A 20,899-nucleotide genomic window follows, 5' to 3' on the forward strand; every position below is an offset into this window, starting at 1 on the left:
CTAAAAGAACAACAAAGCAAAAGAAAACTACAAACATCTCTGAATTTCAGTGGCGTAACTTTAAACTATTTATGAAATCCTGATATGTTAAAAAGACTTCTGGTTAATTAGGCAATATAGTTTACAAAAAAATATTTTTAGACAAGTGTACTTACAAGAACCAAAAGCACTGGTACTAACTTAGAAGAGACATTTCCTTCCTTCCTCCCACCCACCACCACCATACTGGAGGGAATGTTTCTTTCTAAAATGGCACCTGCTTCAGGTATCATCTAAAATCAAAGAACATTGCTTTACTAATGTACAAATATATATAAAGTTAACAATTAAAAGTCATGACTACCTTGACAAAGATTTTTTTTATTTAGATGTCTACTTATTTTTAATTGTCACATGACCTAACTATATCAGGATTAGAAACAAAAGGCTGAATTACTACAGGCCTATTTGACACAAAAGCAAAAGGAAAGAAGACTTTAAATATAGTAATTATTTGAGGATTATTTTTCAAAGTTATCTATATAAGAAAATGTGTATTAGAAAGACTCAGACAACTATACCTATGTTCTTTGTGTTCCAGTAACTGACAATCTCTGCACGTCAGCCTGTCACAGGTTTCACAGAAAAGTTTTAACTGTTCTTGTTTGTGCACAGGACAAAAAACAGGACGTTGACCAGATGCTCCAACAGCTTCTATATTGAAAGAGACAGACTGTCCAAGTCACAAACCAAAATTCCAAGGAATCCAATATAATTGGTAATGCAGACAATGAAAGCCAGTTTAAGACTATTATTTTATCATTATTTTTGTTTATCCTGACTGAAATGCTTCACTGATCGCCAATAAATATTACACAAACCATCTTGTTAAGCTGTTTGCTTCTCTCAAAAAATATACTAGCACTAATTAATATATCTTCATCAAATCATACCTAGATTAAGGGGCAGATTAATTGTAATAACCCATGGCTAGCTATTTAATTACTTAGGCAGCCAAAGAAATAAAGGGAGTCTTCACATTTATTTGTATATCCAAGAAAAAGATACGGTGATATTTTTTTGCTGTAAATTGGCCAGCATTATTCACATTTATAAAACTAAACGACCTTGTCTCATCTTACCACAACTTTTTTCTTTTTGAGATAGTCCTCAACTTATGACAACTTTGATCACTAAGCAATGCAGTAATTAAAGTATCATCACATGACCCAATTTTATGACCATTTTTACTGTGATTGTTAAGTGAATCATTGTGGTCATTAAGTGAAATACATGATTGTTAAACAAAGTCCAATTGACTCTGCTCATCAGAACTCAGCTGGGAAGGTTGCAAATTATGATCACATGACTGCAAGGCACACTGCAACCATCATAATACAAAGTGGCTACCAAGAGCCCAAATTATGATCACATGATCACAAGATGGATAGCAAGTGACTGTTTTCAAGGCCATTATAACTTCAAACCAACATTAAACAGTCATAAACTGAGGAGTACCTGTACCTGTAATTCTTTATCTCTTAAGATCACGGCTTAATCTCAATTGCCATTTCTCAACTCCTGCAGAATGTAAATACAATACCACCCTTTATGTTAAAAGCTCTTTTATACTATTTGTTCACGCTCAAATCATTTTAAAAGTAAATCCTGCATGATTGAAGTCTGTACATATCCATTTTAAAACATGATGTACCTTGTTAAATATAAATCATTTGTAAGAAAACTACCTTTCATCACCTTATCTTAGAGAGAGAGAGAGAGAGAGAGAGAGAGAGAGAGAGAGAGAGAGAGAGAGAAAGAAAGAAAGAAACAGACAGACAGACAGACAGAGACAGAGAGAATTTCATGTAACTTGTGCTTCATAAGTCACTCTTGGATTTCAGTGCTGAAGTAGAAGCTAAATAGATTTTTTTTTCACAAAGTCTGTTGGGTCAGTAGGTTTTGACACATAACTGATAACACATGTGTACCCTGAATATATACAACTACTCCGTCTTCTGCTCCCTTTTTTATCCACCTCATCCTGATTTAAATCCTCCATCAGTCAAGGGGCTCCATGCATCTGATAAAGGGAGATGCAGTTCATAAAAGCTTATATCTTTAATAACATTTTTGAGTCAGAAAAGGTGACTGCACTTAACAATCAAGCATCCCACCATCATTTGATTGCCATTTGCAATGTTTCCTGCGAGCTTCTTCAAAAAGTCAAACTGCTGCTATCTTTTCAGAGGTCCATACCAAATTCCCAGCAGGATTTTCAGCCACAGAGCAGCGAGACCACGCTGGGGTTGAAAATGGCTGAAAGTGGTTAGTGCAGAAATTGTCTCTGGGGTTGAAAACCCTGCTTGTATTCAGTGTGCTTCTTTTTCAGCCCAGAGCAGGAGGAGTTTCAGCACTTTTCTGAATGAACACTTATGTTGGCCTTAAACATTAATCTGTTTTAAATTGTTTTAGCTAGCGTTACTGGCTTTACCTTTATTTGTCAGGCTACTTCTGACATAGGATTTTGAAATATTTTGTAGATGTTGCAAAATGTGGTATTTAAATATAAGAGATAAATATTATTTACTATTTAAAATATTTCTCAAGCACAGCATTGAAAAATTCGCATAAAATATTGATATAAATGAAATTACAGTATAATGTAAAATGGCAATTTGCACTAGTCTCTCTAAACATTCCAGCTGAATAAAATCATCCACAATATAAACATTCAATAGTATTTTTCAGTTGATTACATGCAGGTTCCTCAACCTTTTTACGAAAATGACATCCTGGATTTTCATTATTTTAGGCAGATAACATGCCTCGAAGTATTTCATCATAACTACTCAATCAATATTTTCACCTGAAGATACATCTTCTTTTTTTCTGATCATATGGTCCTTTGTAAATTTTACACGTTGATGAGCTTCTATACAGGTTTTGCAAAGCCATTCTCCACATTCCACACAGAACCCAACAGCACTAGAATTGTCATCACAACTGGTGCATACCTAGAATCAAGAAAAATGTGATCTTCAAATGTTTACATATTCTGGAAATCACCAAATGCACAACATATTATTTTATTTATTTATTTATTTTATTTAATTTGACTTCTTAGTCGCCCCCTCTCCCCCCAGGGACTCGGGGCGACGTACAACAGCAACAGTCACAACAATATAATATGGAGGAGGTGGAAAATAAATAAATAAATTACAGTACTTTAAGACAATTAAAACCCCAATGACAGTTAAAATTTAAAAATTAAAATTAACAATTAAAAATGCCCAAGAGGTGGAAAAGCTCTAAATTTAAGCCAGGCCGGCTAGTCGGAACAGGTGGGTCTTAAGTTTCATACGGAAGTAGCGGAGGTCAGTTGTAGTCCTAATGTCTGGGGGGAGGTCATTCCAAAGGGTAGGGCCCATCACAGAGAAGGCCCTACTCCTGGGCGCCGCCCTCTGACACTCTGTGGAGGACGGCACCCGGAGAAGTCCCTCTCTGTGCGAGCGAATAGGTCGCAGGGATGTATGGGGCAGGACGCGATTCCGCAGGTAACTAGGCCCTGTGCCATGGAGCGCTTTAAAGATGGTGACTAACACCTTGAAGCGCACCCGGTAGGCCACAGGAAGCCAGTGCAGCTCGCGCAGGAGAGGTGTTGCATGGGAGAACCTCGTTCTCCCCATAATAAATATTAAAGTAAAAATATTACCCTACACAGAATGTAAATCAAACTATGTTGCAAAGAGGAAAAGGTGGAAGTGACATACCTGTTCAGTTTTCTCATCAGAGCTGCTTGGTACTTCAGATGTATCTTTGACAAAGTAGTTATCTACCAAATCTATTTGTCTGCATTCTTGGCGACAAATTGGACATCTGATCACACCAACTGCAACCAAAAGAGGATATTTCTTATACTTTTCTAGTTTTTATTAAACTGAAGATTGATCATATTTTTTCTTTAATATTTTTCTAAATCTATTATGTCACTATCCTTGTCTGGTTTGTGATTCAGGGCAACTGCAACTTGATTTGATACATAATATTACATAATATTACATAATATTACCATCAGTTCGCTTCATCAGCACACTAAACTTATAAATTATTCTCCCAGTGGCTTCATACAAATGTTGAACAGCAGAAGGGAAATAATAAAACCTGAAGGACTGTATTTAGTTTCTTTTTGATAAACAAGATCAACATAGAATTCCGCGAGGATTAAAAGCTTTCCCACCAGGATATAGAATTTGGAACTTTTCTAAAATGGTAGAATTGAAGAAAGAGTTTGATCCAGAAGAACAATGAAATAAATATCTTATAACTGTGTAAGAATGAAAGATGAGATAGTATGTTACTGCATGATCTTGAGGACACAGCTTCTGTAATTTCAAATTAAAATTTTTAAGGAACTGAGTCTCTTTTAAAAACAATTAAGGCTGAAATACATTGACTGTCACCTTATACTTCACACTATACCCCTTACAGTACCCACATAATTAACCCCAGTGGAAGTTCATACAGAGTGGAGAAAAAGTTGAGGGACAATTAAAAATATTGTATAATAAATCTTCTAATTAAATTCAATACTAGAAATAAAACATTGTTCTCACTATAAAACTGCCCTGTGGATTAGAAAATAAAATTACACAAAAAGCAATCACATTAACTATTTTGAAATAGGAAAAAACAATCATTTTATTGGTAGAATCAAAAAATAAAAATTTCTAAGAATACACAAATTTAATAAATTTGTTTTCAAATATTGAGTGTAAGAAAATTATTCCTATTAAAAAGGGGAAAAGGAGAAGATGGAAAGTTTCCCAAACTGGACACATTTTAAAAGACTGGATCAGCATGGATTAGATCAGAATTCTGCTTTCTAAAAGAACCATCAAAGTGCTTTCATAAAGCTTATAAAGAAAATAAAAAAGAAATGTAAAAAAGAAACCAGACTCTCATCTGTTTGCTCTGCAACAAGTAATATTCTTAAAAATCATAGACTGCATGCATTTGAAGACAATTTAGGTTACCTACTGTAAACACCTGCAAGACAGGATTTACATTGCAATTCAATATGAAAATTTCACATATTAATTGCCTAATCTTTTCATGAATTTGGCCACATAAATCCAAGATAAGGGACATTATCATATCTTGCAGCAGCAAATATTAAATGTTAATTACATAGTGTGAAATGTTCATCTTTTAATGAAGTGCTAGTACTGAGAGCCTAAATATTTTATTCACACCATGCCTAAATGCACAAATTGCTAACAAGAAACAAAACAAAACAAAAATCAGAAAGGTTGAAACAGAAAAAGAAAGCAGAAGGGCTAAAAGACAGACTATTCTCTGAAAATGTTTGCCAAGCTCCTCTGGATTTAATTAACCAATGTATATGTTATTTTTCAGAAATATTTTCAGAGTTGTAATTGTAAATACTACAAATGGGTTGCAACTGACAAATCTTTCACTACAGCAAATGATAACTCCTCAATATTATCATCTCTAGTTGATCTAATGTAAAAATCTTAGCATCTACCCAGATCTTCCATATTGCAGAAAAGGGATAAAAATCATTTCTCTAGAAAATACATGCCAGAGTTTTGATTTAGCTTAGTTACAGAAGACACAGTAAAATTACTTACTATGTACTCAAAACAGTACAGTTAACAAATGGTTATATGGTGTGTTTTCAAAAAGGCCTTGGGGGGGGGGGGATTTATAGCAATTGAAGATGTTAAAATTTGGAACAGGAGCCCACGTCACGACGATACGACGTGCGATCTCAGAGCTCCAAGATTGCAGTCAATACTTTTGCCACTGGACGGTCCATCTGGCATGCGAAGAAGAGATTTCTTTGGAGTTTTTTACAGGGGTTTTTAAATCAAATTTTAAGGGGGGCAGGGGGGGTGATTCGGATGGCTCAGACAGGCTTGGGGGGGGGGGAGTCTGCCAGGGCACAGGTCAGAGCTAACTAATGGGCGTGGGTCGGGAATGCTGGGAAGGGTTGGGATTCTGGGGGAGACATTAAGCCATTCCATTGGGGTGTTTACCATCTCTACTGTTTGTGGGAGAGGCAGATATGGTGGGGGCCAAGGGCCAAATTATGTTCGGGGGACGCAGGTTCTCTGTTTAAGAGCGATCGTGCGTTCCGACCCTCATCGCCCTTCTCGCACCCCCGGTGCTCGGGATTACAGGACCCTGGTCTCCGGCTGGTGTCGCTTAAAGCCAGGTCCGTGGTGCATAAGGCTCCCCTCATTTACGACCTCATACAAGAGGGTAGAGTTGACCTGGCGTGTATTACGGAGACCTGGTTGGGCCATGAGGGAGGTGTTCCCCTTAGTGAATTATGCCCATCAGGCTTCCGGGTGTTTCACCAGCCGAGAGCCCAGGGCAGGGGCGGAGGGGTGGCAGTGGTTATTAGGGAAAGTCTCAGACCTCATGAGGTCACTGTGCCTCAGATAGGCGGGTGTGAGTCCCTTTTTGTGAAATGGGGCCTTGGAGTTCAGGTAGGCCTTTTTGTTACGTACCTGTCTCCCTGCTACGTTTCATCGGTCCTGCCGGAGCTGCTGGATGTATTAGCTGGATTGACGGTTGATTTCCCCAGGCTTATGATCCTGGGGGATTTCAATCTGCCTTCCATTGGTGAGACATCCGAGTCAGCTCGGGAGTTCATGGCTTCCATGACGGCTATGGACCTAACTCAATTAATTCAAGACCCCACCCATGATAGGGGACACACGCCCAACCTGATTTTTGTCTCTGGGCAGTGGATTAATGATCTAGATTTAGGGGATATTTCTATTCAACCCTTGTCATGGTCTGATCATTTCCTCATCAGGCTTAACTTCCATACTGCTACCCCTCGCCGCAGGGAGGCGGAACTAACTAGATGGTTCCGCCCCAGGCACCTGATGGACCCTGAAAGGTTCCTGATGGAGCTTGGGACTTTTCCTGAATCCCTTGCTCACAACTCGACCGAAGCCCTAGTGGAAGCCTGGGACAGGGCGGCCACTGGGGCCTTGGATCGCGTTGTGTCTTTGCAGCCTCTGACCCGGTGTCGATCCCGGGTGGCTCCCTCGTTTAACGAGGAGCTCCGGGAGATGAAACGGCAGAAAAGAAGCCTAGACAGTGGTTGGAGGGCCAGCCGGACCGAATCTGATCGAACACTAGTAAGAATTCATATTAAATCCTACTAAGTGGCGATAAAAGCAGCAAAACAGCAACATTTTTCCGCTCTTATCGCATCCACAGATAACTGCCCAGCCGCTCTGTTTAGGGTGACCCGTTCCTTACTTAACCAAGGAACTGGGAAAGACCCTTTGCAGGGTAGGGCTGAAGAATTTGTTCAGTATCTGCAGGATAAAATCGCTCAGATCCGGACAGGCTTGGACTCTGACTGGGTAGATTCGGGCGAGTCGACGGGGATGAATCTTGTGGAGACTATCTGGGATGAGTTTGACCCTGTGATCCCCGAGGGCATGGAAAAGTTTATGGGGAGACTCAGTGCTGCCACTTGTGTGCTGGACCCGTGTCCCTCTTGGTTAATTTCGGCTTCCCGGGAGGTGACACGAGGCTGGCTCCAGGCGATTACCAACGCTTCATTGAGAGAGGGGTTCTTTCCCACCGCCTTGAAGCAGGCGGTGGTGAGGCCCCTCCTCAAGAAGCCATCCCTGGACCCAGCTTCTTTAGCCAACTATCGTCCGATCTCCAACCTTTGCTTTGTAGCAAAGGTTGTCAAGAGTGTAGTGGCACATCAGCTTCCCCAGTACCTGGATGAAGCTGTCTACCTGGATCCGTTTCAGTCGGGTTTCAGGCCCGGGTACAGGACGGAGACGGCATTGGTCGTGTTGGTCGATGATCTCTGGCGGGCCTGGGACAGGGGCTGCTCCTCTGTCCTGGTCCTATTAGACCTCTCGGCGGCTTTCGATACCATCGACCATGGTATCCGACTGCGATGACTCGGGGGGTTGGGAGTGGGGGGCACCGTTTTATGGTGGTTCTCCTCCTACCTGTCAGATCAGTCGCAGTTCATCTTGACTGGAGGGCAGGGATCGACCCCGAGGCACGTCACTTGTGAGTGCCCCAGGGGTCGGTTCTCTCACCCCTCCTGTTCAACATATATATATGAAACTGCTGGGCAAGATCATCCGTGGTTTGGGGGTATGGTATCATCAATATGCTGATGATACGCAACTTTTCATCTCTACCCCAAACCACCCAAACGATGCCCTTAATGTGATGTCCCGATGCCTGGAGGCTGTGCGGATCTGGATGGGGAGGAACAGGCTCAAGCTCAATCCCTCCAAGACTGAGTGGCTGTGGTTTCCGTCATCCCGATTTGTGCATCTTGTTCCATTTTTGATGATAGGGGGAGAAATGTTAGCCCCCTCAGAGAGGGCCCGCAATCTGGGAGTCCTCCTGGACACGCGGCTTAGTTTCGAAGATCACCTGACGCCCGTGACCAGGGTGGCCTTTTACCAGGTTTGCCTGGTACGTCAGTTGCGCCCCTTCCTGGATCGGGATGCTCTATGCACAGTCACTCATGCCCTCGTCCATTCTCGCCTGGACTACTGCAACGCTCTCTACATGGGGCTGCCCTTGAAGAGCACCCGGGGGCTTCAGCTGGTCCAGAATGCGGCCACGCAGGTTATCATGGGGGTACCTAGGTGCTCCCATGTTACACCCCTTTTAGGCGTCCTGCACTGGTTGCCAGTTGTTTTCCAGGTGCGATTCAAGGTACTAATTATGACCTTTAAAACGCTCCATGGCTTAGGCCCAGGGTACCTGCGAGACCACCTACTGCCACCAGTAGCCTCCCACCGTCCAGTGCGATCCCACAGTTGGCCTCCTCAGGGTGCCGTCGGCCAAACAGTGTCGGCTAGCGATCCCCAGGTGGAGAGCCTTCTCTGTGAGAGTGCCTTCCCTCTGGAATGAGCTGCCCCCGGAATTTCGCATAATCCCTGACCTCCGGTCCTTCCTTGACCTCCGGTCCTTCTGACGTGCCCTAAAAAGTTGGCTTTTCCAGCAAGCCTGCCTGGCCTGTTAATTTTATCTAATTTTTTAAATGTTAGTGTTATATTAATTGGGTTTGTTTTTTGGATTGTTTCTAATTTCCTTTTAACTTTTGTAATATGTGTTTTTTAATGCTGTATGCCGCCCTGAGTCCTTTGGGAGAAGGGCGGCATATAAATCCAATAAAACAAACAAAAAAACAAAACAAACATCTGGACCTAAACCGTCCCGAAGAGACGGTGACAGGGAAGAGTACGTCTTGCTGATCTCAGGGACATCACAAAGTCCCTGATCGATCCAAGAGAATCTTGGATCTATTTTGAATGTGTTATAAAGGTATAATGTGGTTAGATGATATTGAAAATTGATAAGGGAATGCCACTATGTGATTTCATTTTAAATTTTGGAATGTTTGTTATAAAGGGACGTTAAAACAACTATAGTCATATGAAGGATGAGGTATGATGACAACAATATATGTAAGTATATGTGATGTAAAATAGATAATTTGATATGAATCAGAGGTGATGACTGTGGAAGAGATGCACAAAAGCTCTTTGTAACCAATTGACACACTTGTTACAATTTGTAATGGAGTATGATTTTGTTTATTTTTTATTCAAAAAATTTTAAAAATTGGAAAAAAAGATGTTAAAATTGAATTCAGTTCAGTCGTTGAAAATATTTCATAAGCTAACTCCTGCAGAATGTAACACATAAAATACATTACTTCTTCAAGGATACAGATTTGAAATTTTGCACCAGATTAATTAAGATTAGCTTCACAGTTGAAAAGTTTTCTGCTATACATCGGCCAAACAGTGTCCCAAAAAAATGGGATCTTTTTTTTAGTTCCCAGTCTGATTTTCTTAGTGGCCAACCATCAATATGTAGATTTTTAAAAACAAATTTACACTAAAGTACAAATTATTTTTAAATTATAACTCACTAGAGCTGGTTATATTGTAAATTAATTTATATTAAATATAGCAAATTAAACAATATGAAGACAGCCTAAATTCCACTTCCTATCAGTCTATATCCAGTGAACTAAAGCAATAAAGTAATTTATTATTGGGAGCAAGAATAAATTGCTCCCAAGTCACAAGAAATCCAAAAATGTCCTGTCTCAGAAGCCAATCCTTTATCAAAAAAATTCATTGGCATATATAAATCCATCATATATGGTTGAATTATTAAAATGCCCTTGACTGGATTAAGGTTATTCAGGCTCACCATATTGAAAAGAATTGGTTCCAATGAAACTGACTCACATTAGGTAACAAATATGCCGTGGACAAAAAGCATATCCAGAAGTACTAGCTCTAATTTATTGTAAGGTTACATTAGTGGCGAATATCTGTAGCTCAGATGTAGGATGAGGGTGGAAGTTAGTTCTCCAAGCTTGTGGTTTAGTTTCCAAACATTTCGTTACCAGGCTAGGTAACATCTGCAGCGGAATTTAGGGGATGTCAGTATCAGTGTTCAGATCACATGTTCAGGTCACATGAGGTAACGGTTTCATGTGGCCAGGCGTGACTTCACCATCACAAGACTTACTGACCACACAAAGCCCTTATAAGCAGAACACCAACACTGACATTCCCTAAATTCCACTGAAGATGTTACCTAGCCTGATAACTAAATGTTCGGAAACCAATCCACATGCTCAGAGAACAAACCTCCACCTTCAAGGTTAATTAACTCGACTCTTGCAAGTCTGAAAATACAACCCTCTCCCCCCCCTCTCCTTTACAATCCGAGGGAGAATCCTTCTGTAGCATTTGCCACGCCCCCATTCCTGCTGCAGACTCAACTGCCACTTAGTTGAGTGTTATCTGGTCTGCAACTCCTTCTCCTGTCTTCTAGGATCATTCCACATAGGATTACATCCTTGTATTTTGTTAAATTTACTTCCTGTTACTATAGTTTTAAGAATAAACCCTTTTTTGTTTTCCCTTGTTTTACTTTTCCCTTTACTTCCACTTATTTATAATGTTGTATCTACTCACAGTATTATTGGGTTTCAGAAAAGGACAAATAATATACTTTCTTTCTTTTTATTTCTATATATTAGAATTTTCTTCTCTGGTTTTCCATTGTTATTCTAATAAATTCTCAATGCTGCTGGACCCTGCATCACCTAAGATACTTAACTGATTAAGTCACTCAAATGAGCTCAATTAAGATTCACTTTTACTTGATTAGAAACATGCATTGTTGAATTTCTTATTCACCTTCACAGTCAAGGCCTGTTAAATGCCTATATCTCAAATAGTATTTTAAATAATTATATCAACCACTGTCCTTAATTGCTGGTAATAGCTCAAGCTCTTGATTATTAAAGTCCATGCAGATGTTTCTACTGCCACTATTTCTATAATTTCCTCTCCTTGTTTGCATGTTCCTACTGACTTTTTAAAGCTGAAGGGTGTACAAGAAACTTATTAAAATTGGCATCAAAATACTAGAGGAAGGGAGTTGCAAAAGGCAAGAAAGGTTTTCTTGAATTGTGCATCTCCCAATTCTGGAATTTAAAATAAAAGTAATGATGCCTGTCTGCATGTACTAATTTTTAAAGAATTTTCTGAAATTCATGAATGTTTATCAGCATATTTTCTTTGGTTCTTAGAATTCATTATTAATATTAGTTTTTTGGGGAGGTAACATTTAAATAATGTAAGTGCAGGGGTGTCCAAACATGGGAACTTTAAGACGTGTGGACTTCAACTCCCAGAATTCCCCAGCCAGCCTGGGAGTTGAAGTCCACACGTCTTAAAGTTCTCAAGTTTGGACACCTCTGATGTAAGGCAATTTATTACCTTTAAACCTTCTAATTTAAAAAAAAATCTAGGTAAAATTATATCAAATATACCTTGGTTTTTTTCAGTGAAAATCCTGAAATATTCTGTGTCAAATACTTGTCATGCTGGGGTTAACTAATGTATGATTCTCTTTTCAATTTTGTTCACTTAATATAAGTAAAATCAATATCTGAAATCATGTCCTGTGCCCAGTAACTCAGGTCCTGGTCATCTCACACTTGGGATTATTCTGCAGTGTGTTCTACATGAGGCTACTCTTGAAGAGCATTCAGAAGTGATAAATGGCACAAGTGTGGCATACCGTCAGTACTTGCGTCTCCTAGAATGACCCATGTTACACCAATGTTCAACGAGCTGCACTGGCTCCGTTTTGCCTCCAGGTGCAATTCAAGGTGTTGACTATCACCTTTAAAACCTAAATGGCATGGGTCCATGCCATGCATTGGTTTTGAGGAAATATTTCATCCCAAAGGAAACAGGCCCATCCCACTCTTGCCAGCAGAAGGGGCATGCTGTGTGCCATGCCCTTTGAAACATCTTGCCCCCTCCCCAGTGGAGATCTGCTCACATCCTTCTGATCTTCCATAAGGGCTTAAAGATCTGGCTCTGCCAGTTGGCTTTGGGCACCAAAGGGGGAGTATCACTGGAGGCCAGTTGATAGTTTATGAAGAGATCCCACCTACCCACCTGCACATCCTGTTCCCTCCACCCCCATCTTTTAATTGTAATATTTATGGTTATCAAAAGTATTTATTTTTTACGGTTTTATTATTGTAAGCTGTCTAAAGTTACCTTCAGGTAAGAGAGTTGGCAAATAAATCTAACAAAAAAAATAAACATCCTCTAAAACATCCGATTTTCCAATTTTATGTTACATACATTATTTAATCAAGTCCAAAACATCATCCATGCTAGAGCCTTTTTCCCTTACCATACTACAAATTATTTATTCATTCATATAGTTGCTCATGTCACATACATGACTCATAGCAGCTTACAATATAAAGATAAACAGGTAAAATACATAATATAATATAAAATACGATAATATAAAAATAAAAGCAGCAGAACATCAGGGCTTTCAGGGCAATGCAAAGGACCAGCAGGATGAGGGCTAAACTAATCTTAGAGGGAATAATGTTTCCATAGTAGTGGTGGCCCACATTCCTGCTGGCCAACATTCCTTTGCCAATAGCACTCGGACCATGCCCTCCCTGCCAGACCAGGTAGGCTGAGCAGAAAAAATTGGGAGAGACAGTAGTGCAGTAACAAGTCATTAAGGCCTTTAAAGTGAATATCAACAACTTGAATTTCACCCAGAAGCACATTGAAAGCCAATGCAACTCAAAAAACAGTGGTGTTATGTGTCAAATAACCAACACCATTAACTGCCATCACATTCTGCACCAGTTAAAGCTTTCAAATGCTCTTCAAGATCACTTTCATGAAGAACATGTTGCAATATAACACACAAGTGACCATGAACAGGGTCCCAGTCAATGAATACCATATTTTTCGGAGTATAAGACGTACCTTTTTCCCTCAAAAAAGAGGCTGAAAATCTGGGTGCATCTTATACACTGAATACAGGATTTTTTGGCCTCCCAAAACCCCACCCCCTTTGCAAAAATGGCCGTGCATAGCCTTTAGGAGGCTTCCGAGTATTCCTGGAGGCTGGGGAGGGCAAAAATGAGCAAAAAACAGGCTTTTTTGCCCCTCCCACCAACCCCCAGGAGCACTTTATAAGCCTCCTAAAGGCTATGCATGCCCTTATTTTAACAAAAAACGGGCCCATTTTCGGAAAAAATGGGCCGTTTTTTGCTCGTTTCCCCCCCCCCCCAGTTCCCCTCAGCCCGAAGGAGCACTCTACAAGTCTCCTAAAGGCTATGCATGCCCTTTTTTTCATGAAAAATGCGCCGTTTTGGGGAGATTTACAGCGTGCAAAAACTGTTTTAAAAAATTTGCCTCTTCAAAATCTTGGCGCATCTTATACTCCGAAAAATATGGTAGGTACAAGTCCCCAAAGCTCCCCACCACACCACACCCCGACAGTGCAGTATCTAGGGTAGTGCTATCTACCCAGAACCAAAGATATAAGATGTACAGGCCCAGGAGGCCCAAATGCACAGAACCACCCAATCTTGCTCAGATTGAGCTGAAACGTATTGCATCCCATCCAGGCCCCAAGACAGAACCTCTGTGCCATCATTTGGGCATCAGGGACGGAAATATAAAGCTGAGTATTATCAGCATATAGATAATATTTATCCCAAACCTCTGGACAGCTTTACCCAATGGCTTCATGTAGATGTTAAACAGGAAAGGAGAAAGTACCAGGCCCTAAGGCACCTTACAAAGGACTGCAGGCTAGACCTCTCTCCCCCATCAATATCTATTGGAAACAATCCTGGAGAAGGAACCCCCAACTCCCAGAACTAGCCCAGAAGAATATCCTGATTTATAGATTGATTTTTCAATACTGGTGGTATGAATATTACAGGTTGATGTGCCCAAATACAGGTATTATAGAATATAGAACCAAATCCTTTAGGAGCAAATGGCTATATCAACATTCTTGATATCTTGCACGCAACCACTTTGTCCTATTTCACATAACCATTTTGCTGATCTTAAATAAATCACTGTATTTTAATTGCTCACTATTTCAATCAAGTAATTTACATTCCAAATGAGATTTAAACTAGTTGTTGATGCTGCTAAATTAGTCTTAATACCTAATGGGAATACAATTCTTAAGCCAACTGACATTACAAAATTATGAGTTATAATTTTAAAAAACTTTAATGAGCAATGTCTACAAAATACCTCAAATATATGGTCTATTTGAACAGATCGTACAATCCGCTTTACTATCTATAAGATTGAACAACAGGAATGTATTTGTTTTGATTCATAAATAGTCTGTCTTAAACTAATCTGCAATTTTATATTACATTATTTTAGTTATAGAATAACCTAAACTATACTAAGTTTCATTTTTAAATTTTTTACTTCAAAGAAAAATCCTCTATAACTTTTCCATAGGAAGAGACCTGGCATTTTTATTTAGTCTTGATATTTCCACAGGAGCTCAATATAACATATATAATCCATCTTGCATTCTTCCCAAGAACAACAGTATATGCTGGATTGAGAAATAATGGCTGGCCAATTATCATTCAGTGAATTTTAATAGAAGAAAATGAACTTCAGAAACCTAGATAAATTGGTAGACATTCTCATCCTTGAAATACTACTGCTTTCAAGATTGAAGGTAGAAATTGTCATCTATTATTGAACAATTTATAAACTCGCTCAGCAAACAAGCCTAACCATTAAAGCATTAAGCATATAGAAACAGATATGGGAAAAACTAAAACTTATATAGCCTAAAGCAGCCTTTCTCAACTGCAGGTTTTCATGATGTATTGGACTAATTTCAGGTCATTACGGCCTTTGATTATGGTGGCTCAAAATAAAAATAATAGAAATCCAACACAACTGGAGGTCATCAAATTGAGAATGGCTAGTCCTGACAATATAAAGTTATATGGACCAATGGTTTGATTAAAAATCAAATAGAGTCCACTTTATTAGAGTTCTTTATTTTAGACCCAACGTCAGCCCCTTTCTCTCTAATTGCTTATAAATTAGTCTGTTTGTAAGTTATGAGCACGTAAGATTATCATTTTTTCTATTAAAAAAAGGCTCCATTGAGGCAGAAACCATAATAAACATTCAATCTGTTTGACATTTACAGATAATACAAATATTTTGTCAGGAAGATGAAAAATAGATTAAAACTCACTTTTCAGTATTGTATATTATAACAATTTTTCAAAGAGCAGTTTTTCCTTTGTATTTACTCGTGACTAACTGCAATATTATACGACTTTCTCATAATGAAAAATATAATTACATTTGAACATGACAAATAAAAGACAATATTCATAGTTCAAACAATGAAGAGAGAAACTGGATTACATACAAAATAATTATGTATTATTAACCTATGTTCTAATACTATGTCCAAAACAGCTTATTAAATCTCAATATTTTCAGCATGTAAGCAAAACACACCCAAATGCTTCATGTAAAGAAGATTAGCTATATATATTCTTCACAAAACATGCAAACATGGTCATCAATCTAAAGTGTAATGAATCCTAATCTTACTGTTGAAATCTGTCTAAATAGTTCTAGGAATTTCCATTAATTTTCAAGAGTACATGAATTCATAGAAAAATAAAAAAATAAAATGTCATCAAGTTAACAAAAACATTTTCAAGACATTATCAAGACACCCAAATAAATCTATTTGAGACAGAATGTAAAATTATATTAAATGAAAAGGACTAGATAAGAAAATGAGGCTAAGTCCCAAGGCCACAAGATTGGTTGGCTCCCCCTCAAAAGTCAGCAACAAGTTTCTGACCTTGGAGAAGGGAACTGGACATCAGAATTAGCCTCCATCGTTTCCCTTCCTGAAATCAAACATTGGAAGCCCCTAAAAGTGAAGCTTGATTGAAGGCAGGTTTCAGAAAATTAATTTGGCAGATGCAAATAAGCTGCTTTCCTTTGAAGGTGTATTGATTTATCAAATTTGTCTAGCCTCTCATTCACCAAAGGTGATTCTGATTGGAGAACAATAATCAAATAACAAAAAGGAAAAAAGCAAATAAGGCAAAATATAAAGATAGTGATCATCTCCCATTTCCAGCTTGGATCATTGGAGGGCTCTGAGTTGCCACTAAGACTGCCATTTCCATCCCTCAAAAGTCCAGTCCAGTTTGCATACTACCTCTCATTAGGACAGGTAACAGCATTATTAAGTCACTCTACCTTTCAGCTACAATGTAGACATAATACAGATTATTGAATTAATTTATATGAGCATTTGTAAGTTAATATTATATATATATCATATTAGTTGATATTTTGTTAAGAACTTGTACCAGTATCATTTTGACAGAGAATAACATCAGAGATTTTGAATCATCTCAGAAAGCTCTAAATTCATTTTTGTAAATTCCTTTAATTTTCTGGGGGAGAAATTGTAAATATGAAATTAGAAAAACCAGAGGTATAGCATTAAAAGTCTGGATTATCTGAGCATCATAGGCAGTTCAAGAATGCTAGTGCAATGAGGTTTTTTTCCTCAGGTAGAATTTTTTTAAAAAATTATAGCAATTCATGGAAACTACATATTTATTAAATTTATGTATGTGTGCACATGTCATCACAAGTGATGTTTATTTGTTTGTTCAATTTTTGTAGCTGACCATCTCAATCAATGACTTAGCTGAAAGGAAGTAACACTAAATTCCAGTCACAAAAATTCATAGAGTACAATAATTTCTTTTGACCTACATGATAGTTTAATACATTTTCCCAAATAACACTGCTTTCATAAAGATTTGAAAAAAAATTAGGGGGGGGGGGAGAGGAGGTGTCACCACTTTTAATGTGGTGTCTGATACTTGATGCCCACTCAATTTAAGAATGTTATGCATAATTCTCTGAAAATCTATTTAATGTACATCTTCCAAAGTTTAAAAAAAATGCTCATGTAAAACACACTTCAGAGAATCTGGATTAAGGAAAAAGTATCCTAGAGTGAAATTCCCAAACAGAAAAAGACAGCAATATTAGAGAAAGTCTAGAAGCATTTGACATGCATTTCATTTATTCTCAATAATACCGACAAGAACAAAACACTATCCACTATTATTTTCAGGGCAAGGTGAGCATCATTGATTTTCTAAAGCTTCCAGTATCTGTAATATAGATATTAGCTATTAAAAGGCAGACAAAAAGTGCTGGGCAATCCTTAAAATATATTTTGTTTTTAAATACTGCTAACCAGGGAAATGCAAAGATCTGAAGAGGGAGGGAGGGAATGTTTGAATTTGATCTCCAAAAGGTACTATGAGTGTCTATGGAACACTTTAGAGAAAAGAGGGAGGGAGGAGTCTGTTAGAGTGGAATGCTGGAAACAGTTATAATTTGTCAGTTAGGATTAGACATGATGGGATTCTTAAATTAAGAAGAAAAAGAAAACACCCTCAATTGATACCTAAATGTTTACTCTTATCATACAAAATATTATCGCACTCTCAACAATACAGTATTACTCATACAAAGTACTAGACGAATTTCTGTGGAAGTGCTCAAATAAACATACATTTCTGAGTTCAGAATGATTTAATTCTAAGTGTAACCTCTTTTGCAACAGGTGAAAATTAACAAACTTCAAATTATTAATATAACTAAATGCAAATTAACTAATAAAAACAAGTTCTTCAAAGCCCAGTGTCTACTGACATCTATATTGTGTTTTGAAGGTGACTGAAGAGAAGGAAATAAGATTTAAAAGATTTGGACCATCCATTGTAGTTTGGGTCTTTGTTTTATATTCCCCAATTAGTAAAATTACCGACAATTATCTGTAGAAAGCCATATGGTTTAAATACCCACCTGGAAGCAATGTAATCTAATATGGTCTCGCTGCAATTGACCACTTAGACACAGAAGAGATTCTCCCAAGGTTAGGCTTGATGCTGTATATAGCAACAAATGCACCAAATTCTACACAAAAGATCTGCTCCGGACCAATTCCATCTTAACAGCATCACCACTGTTCAACCTTTACGTACGCACCTATATTGCCCTTGACACAAGCCTCCGATCAGGCAAGTCAGTCCTGGGATTCCTTTTCTAACCCATCCTATTATCGCTGCATCATACGGCGTTATTGATCTGGCCAAAATGGTGCCAATGTAAGTCACAAGCCCTCTAATATCCCACTCCCCTCCATTCATTCCCCTTGCTCGGCAGCCCCTTCCTCCTTTAGGCAGGCGCACACCTTTAGCAGGGCTGCCTCCCCAGTCAAGACTTCTGTCACCGGCACACACTCACCTTGCTGGATATCCCCGTTGGCACCGCCGGGCACCGGCACCGTGAGTTGGCGCTCGGGCTCCGGCAGGCAGCGGCGGCAAAAGGAATGAAGGCAAGGCAACAGCTTCGGTTCGGCCTCCCGGCTTTGCAGGCTCTGCGCGCACACTGCGCAGGTGTCTAGTAGCGACAGCGGGCCCGGCGCGGCGCTGGACAGAGCGGGGGGAGCGGGGCTGGGGCCCAGAGGCGCCGGGATAGAAGTGGAGCTCGGGCCTACGCTTACCACAACCGGCGCCGCGGCCTCCGCCTCCCCTGGGCCCTTGTCCGCCGCCGCAGCCAGGATCGCCGCGGCGGGGCTTTCCCTTTCTTCGAGCTGGAGAGGGGCCGGAGAAGACGGGGATGCAATTGCCGCCGCGCAGGTGACAACAACAGCGGACGCCGCAGCGGCAGGTTCGGGACCACCCCCCGTCGGCCCGGCCTCTCCAGCCCCCTCCCCGCCGCCACCGCCGCCGCCTCCTCCTCCTCCTCCTTTGTTTTCCGCCATATTTCCTCCTTTGAACCCGACTCCCCGCTTTGCTCACGCATCGGATGGCGCATGCGTCCGCACGCACGCCATCAGGTTGCGCGCGCGCCTCCGACCCTCTTCTGGAGCTGGGACTGCAGGGATTGAGTGGGCGGGGGAGGGGGCGAGGGGAGAGCGAACGTGCGAGCGTGCGCGTTCTAAGAACGGGGAAAGGTGGAGGTGGTTAGCAACCTTTACAATGTAATAAAGCGAACGGAGAGAATGCAGAGGGGAGCTCAGACGCGCAACGCTGTGGGGAACCTGTAAGGCAACAGCGCATGCGCATCAGTGTCTTATACGTGGATGTCTAAGATAATTTTTGGCGTCTGGAAACTGGAAGGAAATTAGAGTCATGTGATATTGTTTGAAGTATCCAAGCTGAACGTCTGTGCGGATTCTCAATCGTCCAAGTCATAGTTGTCCCAAATATGCTTTTCCAAAAGCCAACCTACTGTAGGGAGTTAAAACCCACTCCTCCTAGAAAAAATGAAATATCTTGGGAAATATTGAAATGGCAGAATATTATATTTCCTTGAATAAAAAATGGAGAAACGTGTTTTTAGGTAGGAAACAGACTCACTCTTAATAGCCCCCACCTTTGTCAATGGGCCATTAAAGGCCTGAGCCAGCCTATTCTACATAACAAAGATCTTCAGCTTCAGGGTGATGGGATTAAGGCATGATAGTATTAGCCCTTTACGCATCTCACCACAGGGCACCTGGTAAAAAGCAATGCTCAAACAAACTTGGACTCAAAGCACAGCCTACGGAGTTGCTCCTCCATGGCCCCATGGGAGTCTGACAATCAGAATACAAGCTCAAGTTCAAAGCCTAGAGAGGGCATAAAACCAGGGACTTTCAGCATCTCTGCCCTTTTTTTTCTTCACTCAACATCATGAAGCATGTGATCATCTTTTCTGCTCAGGAACTCAAGCCATGTGATCTGGTTCACCATTAAATCGAATTTCCAAGCAGCCTCCATGTTTCCAGTGTCTTTTTCCCCTCTTGAAACTGAACCCAGAAGGACATTTCTTCCAACACTACGATGAAAAAACAATAATTTGCTTCTAAAGGACTTGATTTTCATGCATGTCTGATGCCGGACTAGGTGCAATGATAGTGTAGGAAGTTGTCACCTAGCCCTCTCCCAGAAAAATGAAATATCCTAGGAAATATTGATAAGGCAGAATATTATATTTTCCTGGATGTGAAAAAAGGGAGAAACACATTTTAAACACAAAATAAATTCCTGCGGCTTCCAGCCCATCCCCACTTTGTCAATGGGCCATTAAGAAGGCCAAGCTAGTCCACTTTACATAATAAAGAGTTCAGCTCCAGGGGGATGGGTGTAGAGTTCTGGCAGTGACAATGAAGGCATGATAATATAAGCCTTTACTCAACTGACCACATGGCATCTGAACTCAATCAAACCTGGATTCAAAACTCAGCAGCCTAGAGGGTTGCCCTTGCATGGGCCCATGTGAGTCTGACAGCCAATCAGAATACATTTCTTACACAGGAACAGGAAACAGATAGGTGGGGCCGAACAGATTATAAAAATCCCTGCAAGCCCTTCTTCAGTCCTTCTCTTCCCTTCTCTTCTTCTCCACCAACA

General features: G+C 40.0%; 1 protein-coding gene across 4 annotated transcripts in view; it reads right to left on the bottom strand.

The window, feature by feature from the left end:
• Nucleotides 1-19,335, bottom strand: part of TRIM33 (tripartite motif containing 33) — a 67,029-nt gene extending 47,694 nt beyond the window's left edge. For all 4 annotated transcript variants that reach the window (XM_081948865.1, XM_081948863.1, XM_081948864.1 and 1 more), the window contains exons 1-4: nt 18,747-19,335; nt 3,753-3,871; nt 2,849-2,996; nt 561-693 (exon numbers count right to left, since the gene is read on the bottom strand). In XM_081948865.1, the coding sequence (XP_081804991.1) occupies nt 561-693; nt 2,849-2,996; nt 3,753-3,871; nt 18,747-19,266 (920 nt within the window). In that variant the 5' untranslated portion in view covers nt 19,267-19,335. The remainder of the gene's footprint in view (nt 1-560; nt 694-2,848; nt 2,997-3,752; nt 3,872-18,746) is intronic.
• Nucleotides 19,336-20,899: the final 1,564 nt, after the last annotated feature.

This window comes from Natrix helvetica (genome assembly GCF_964273705.1).
Source record: "Natrix helvetica genome assembly, chromosome: 3".
Classification (NCBI taxonomy): Eukaryota; Metazoa; Chordata; class Lepidosauria; order Squamata; family Natricidae; genus Natrix; species Natrix helvetica.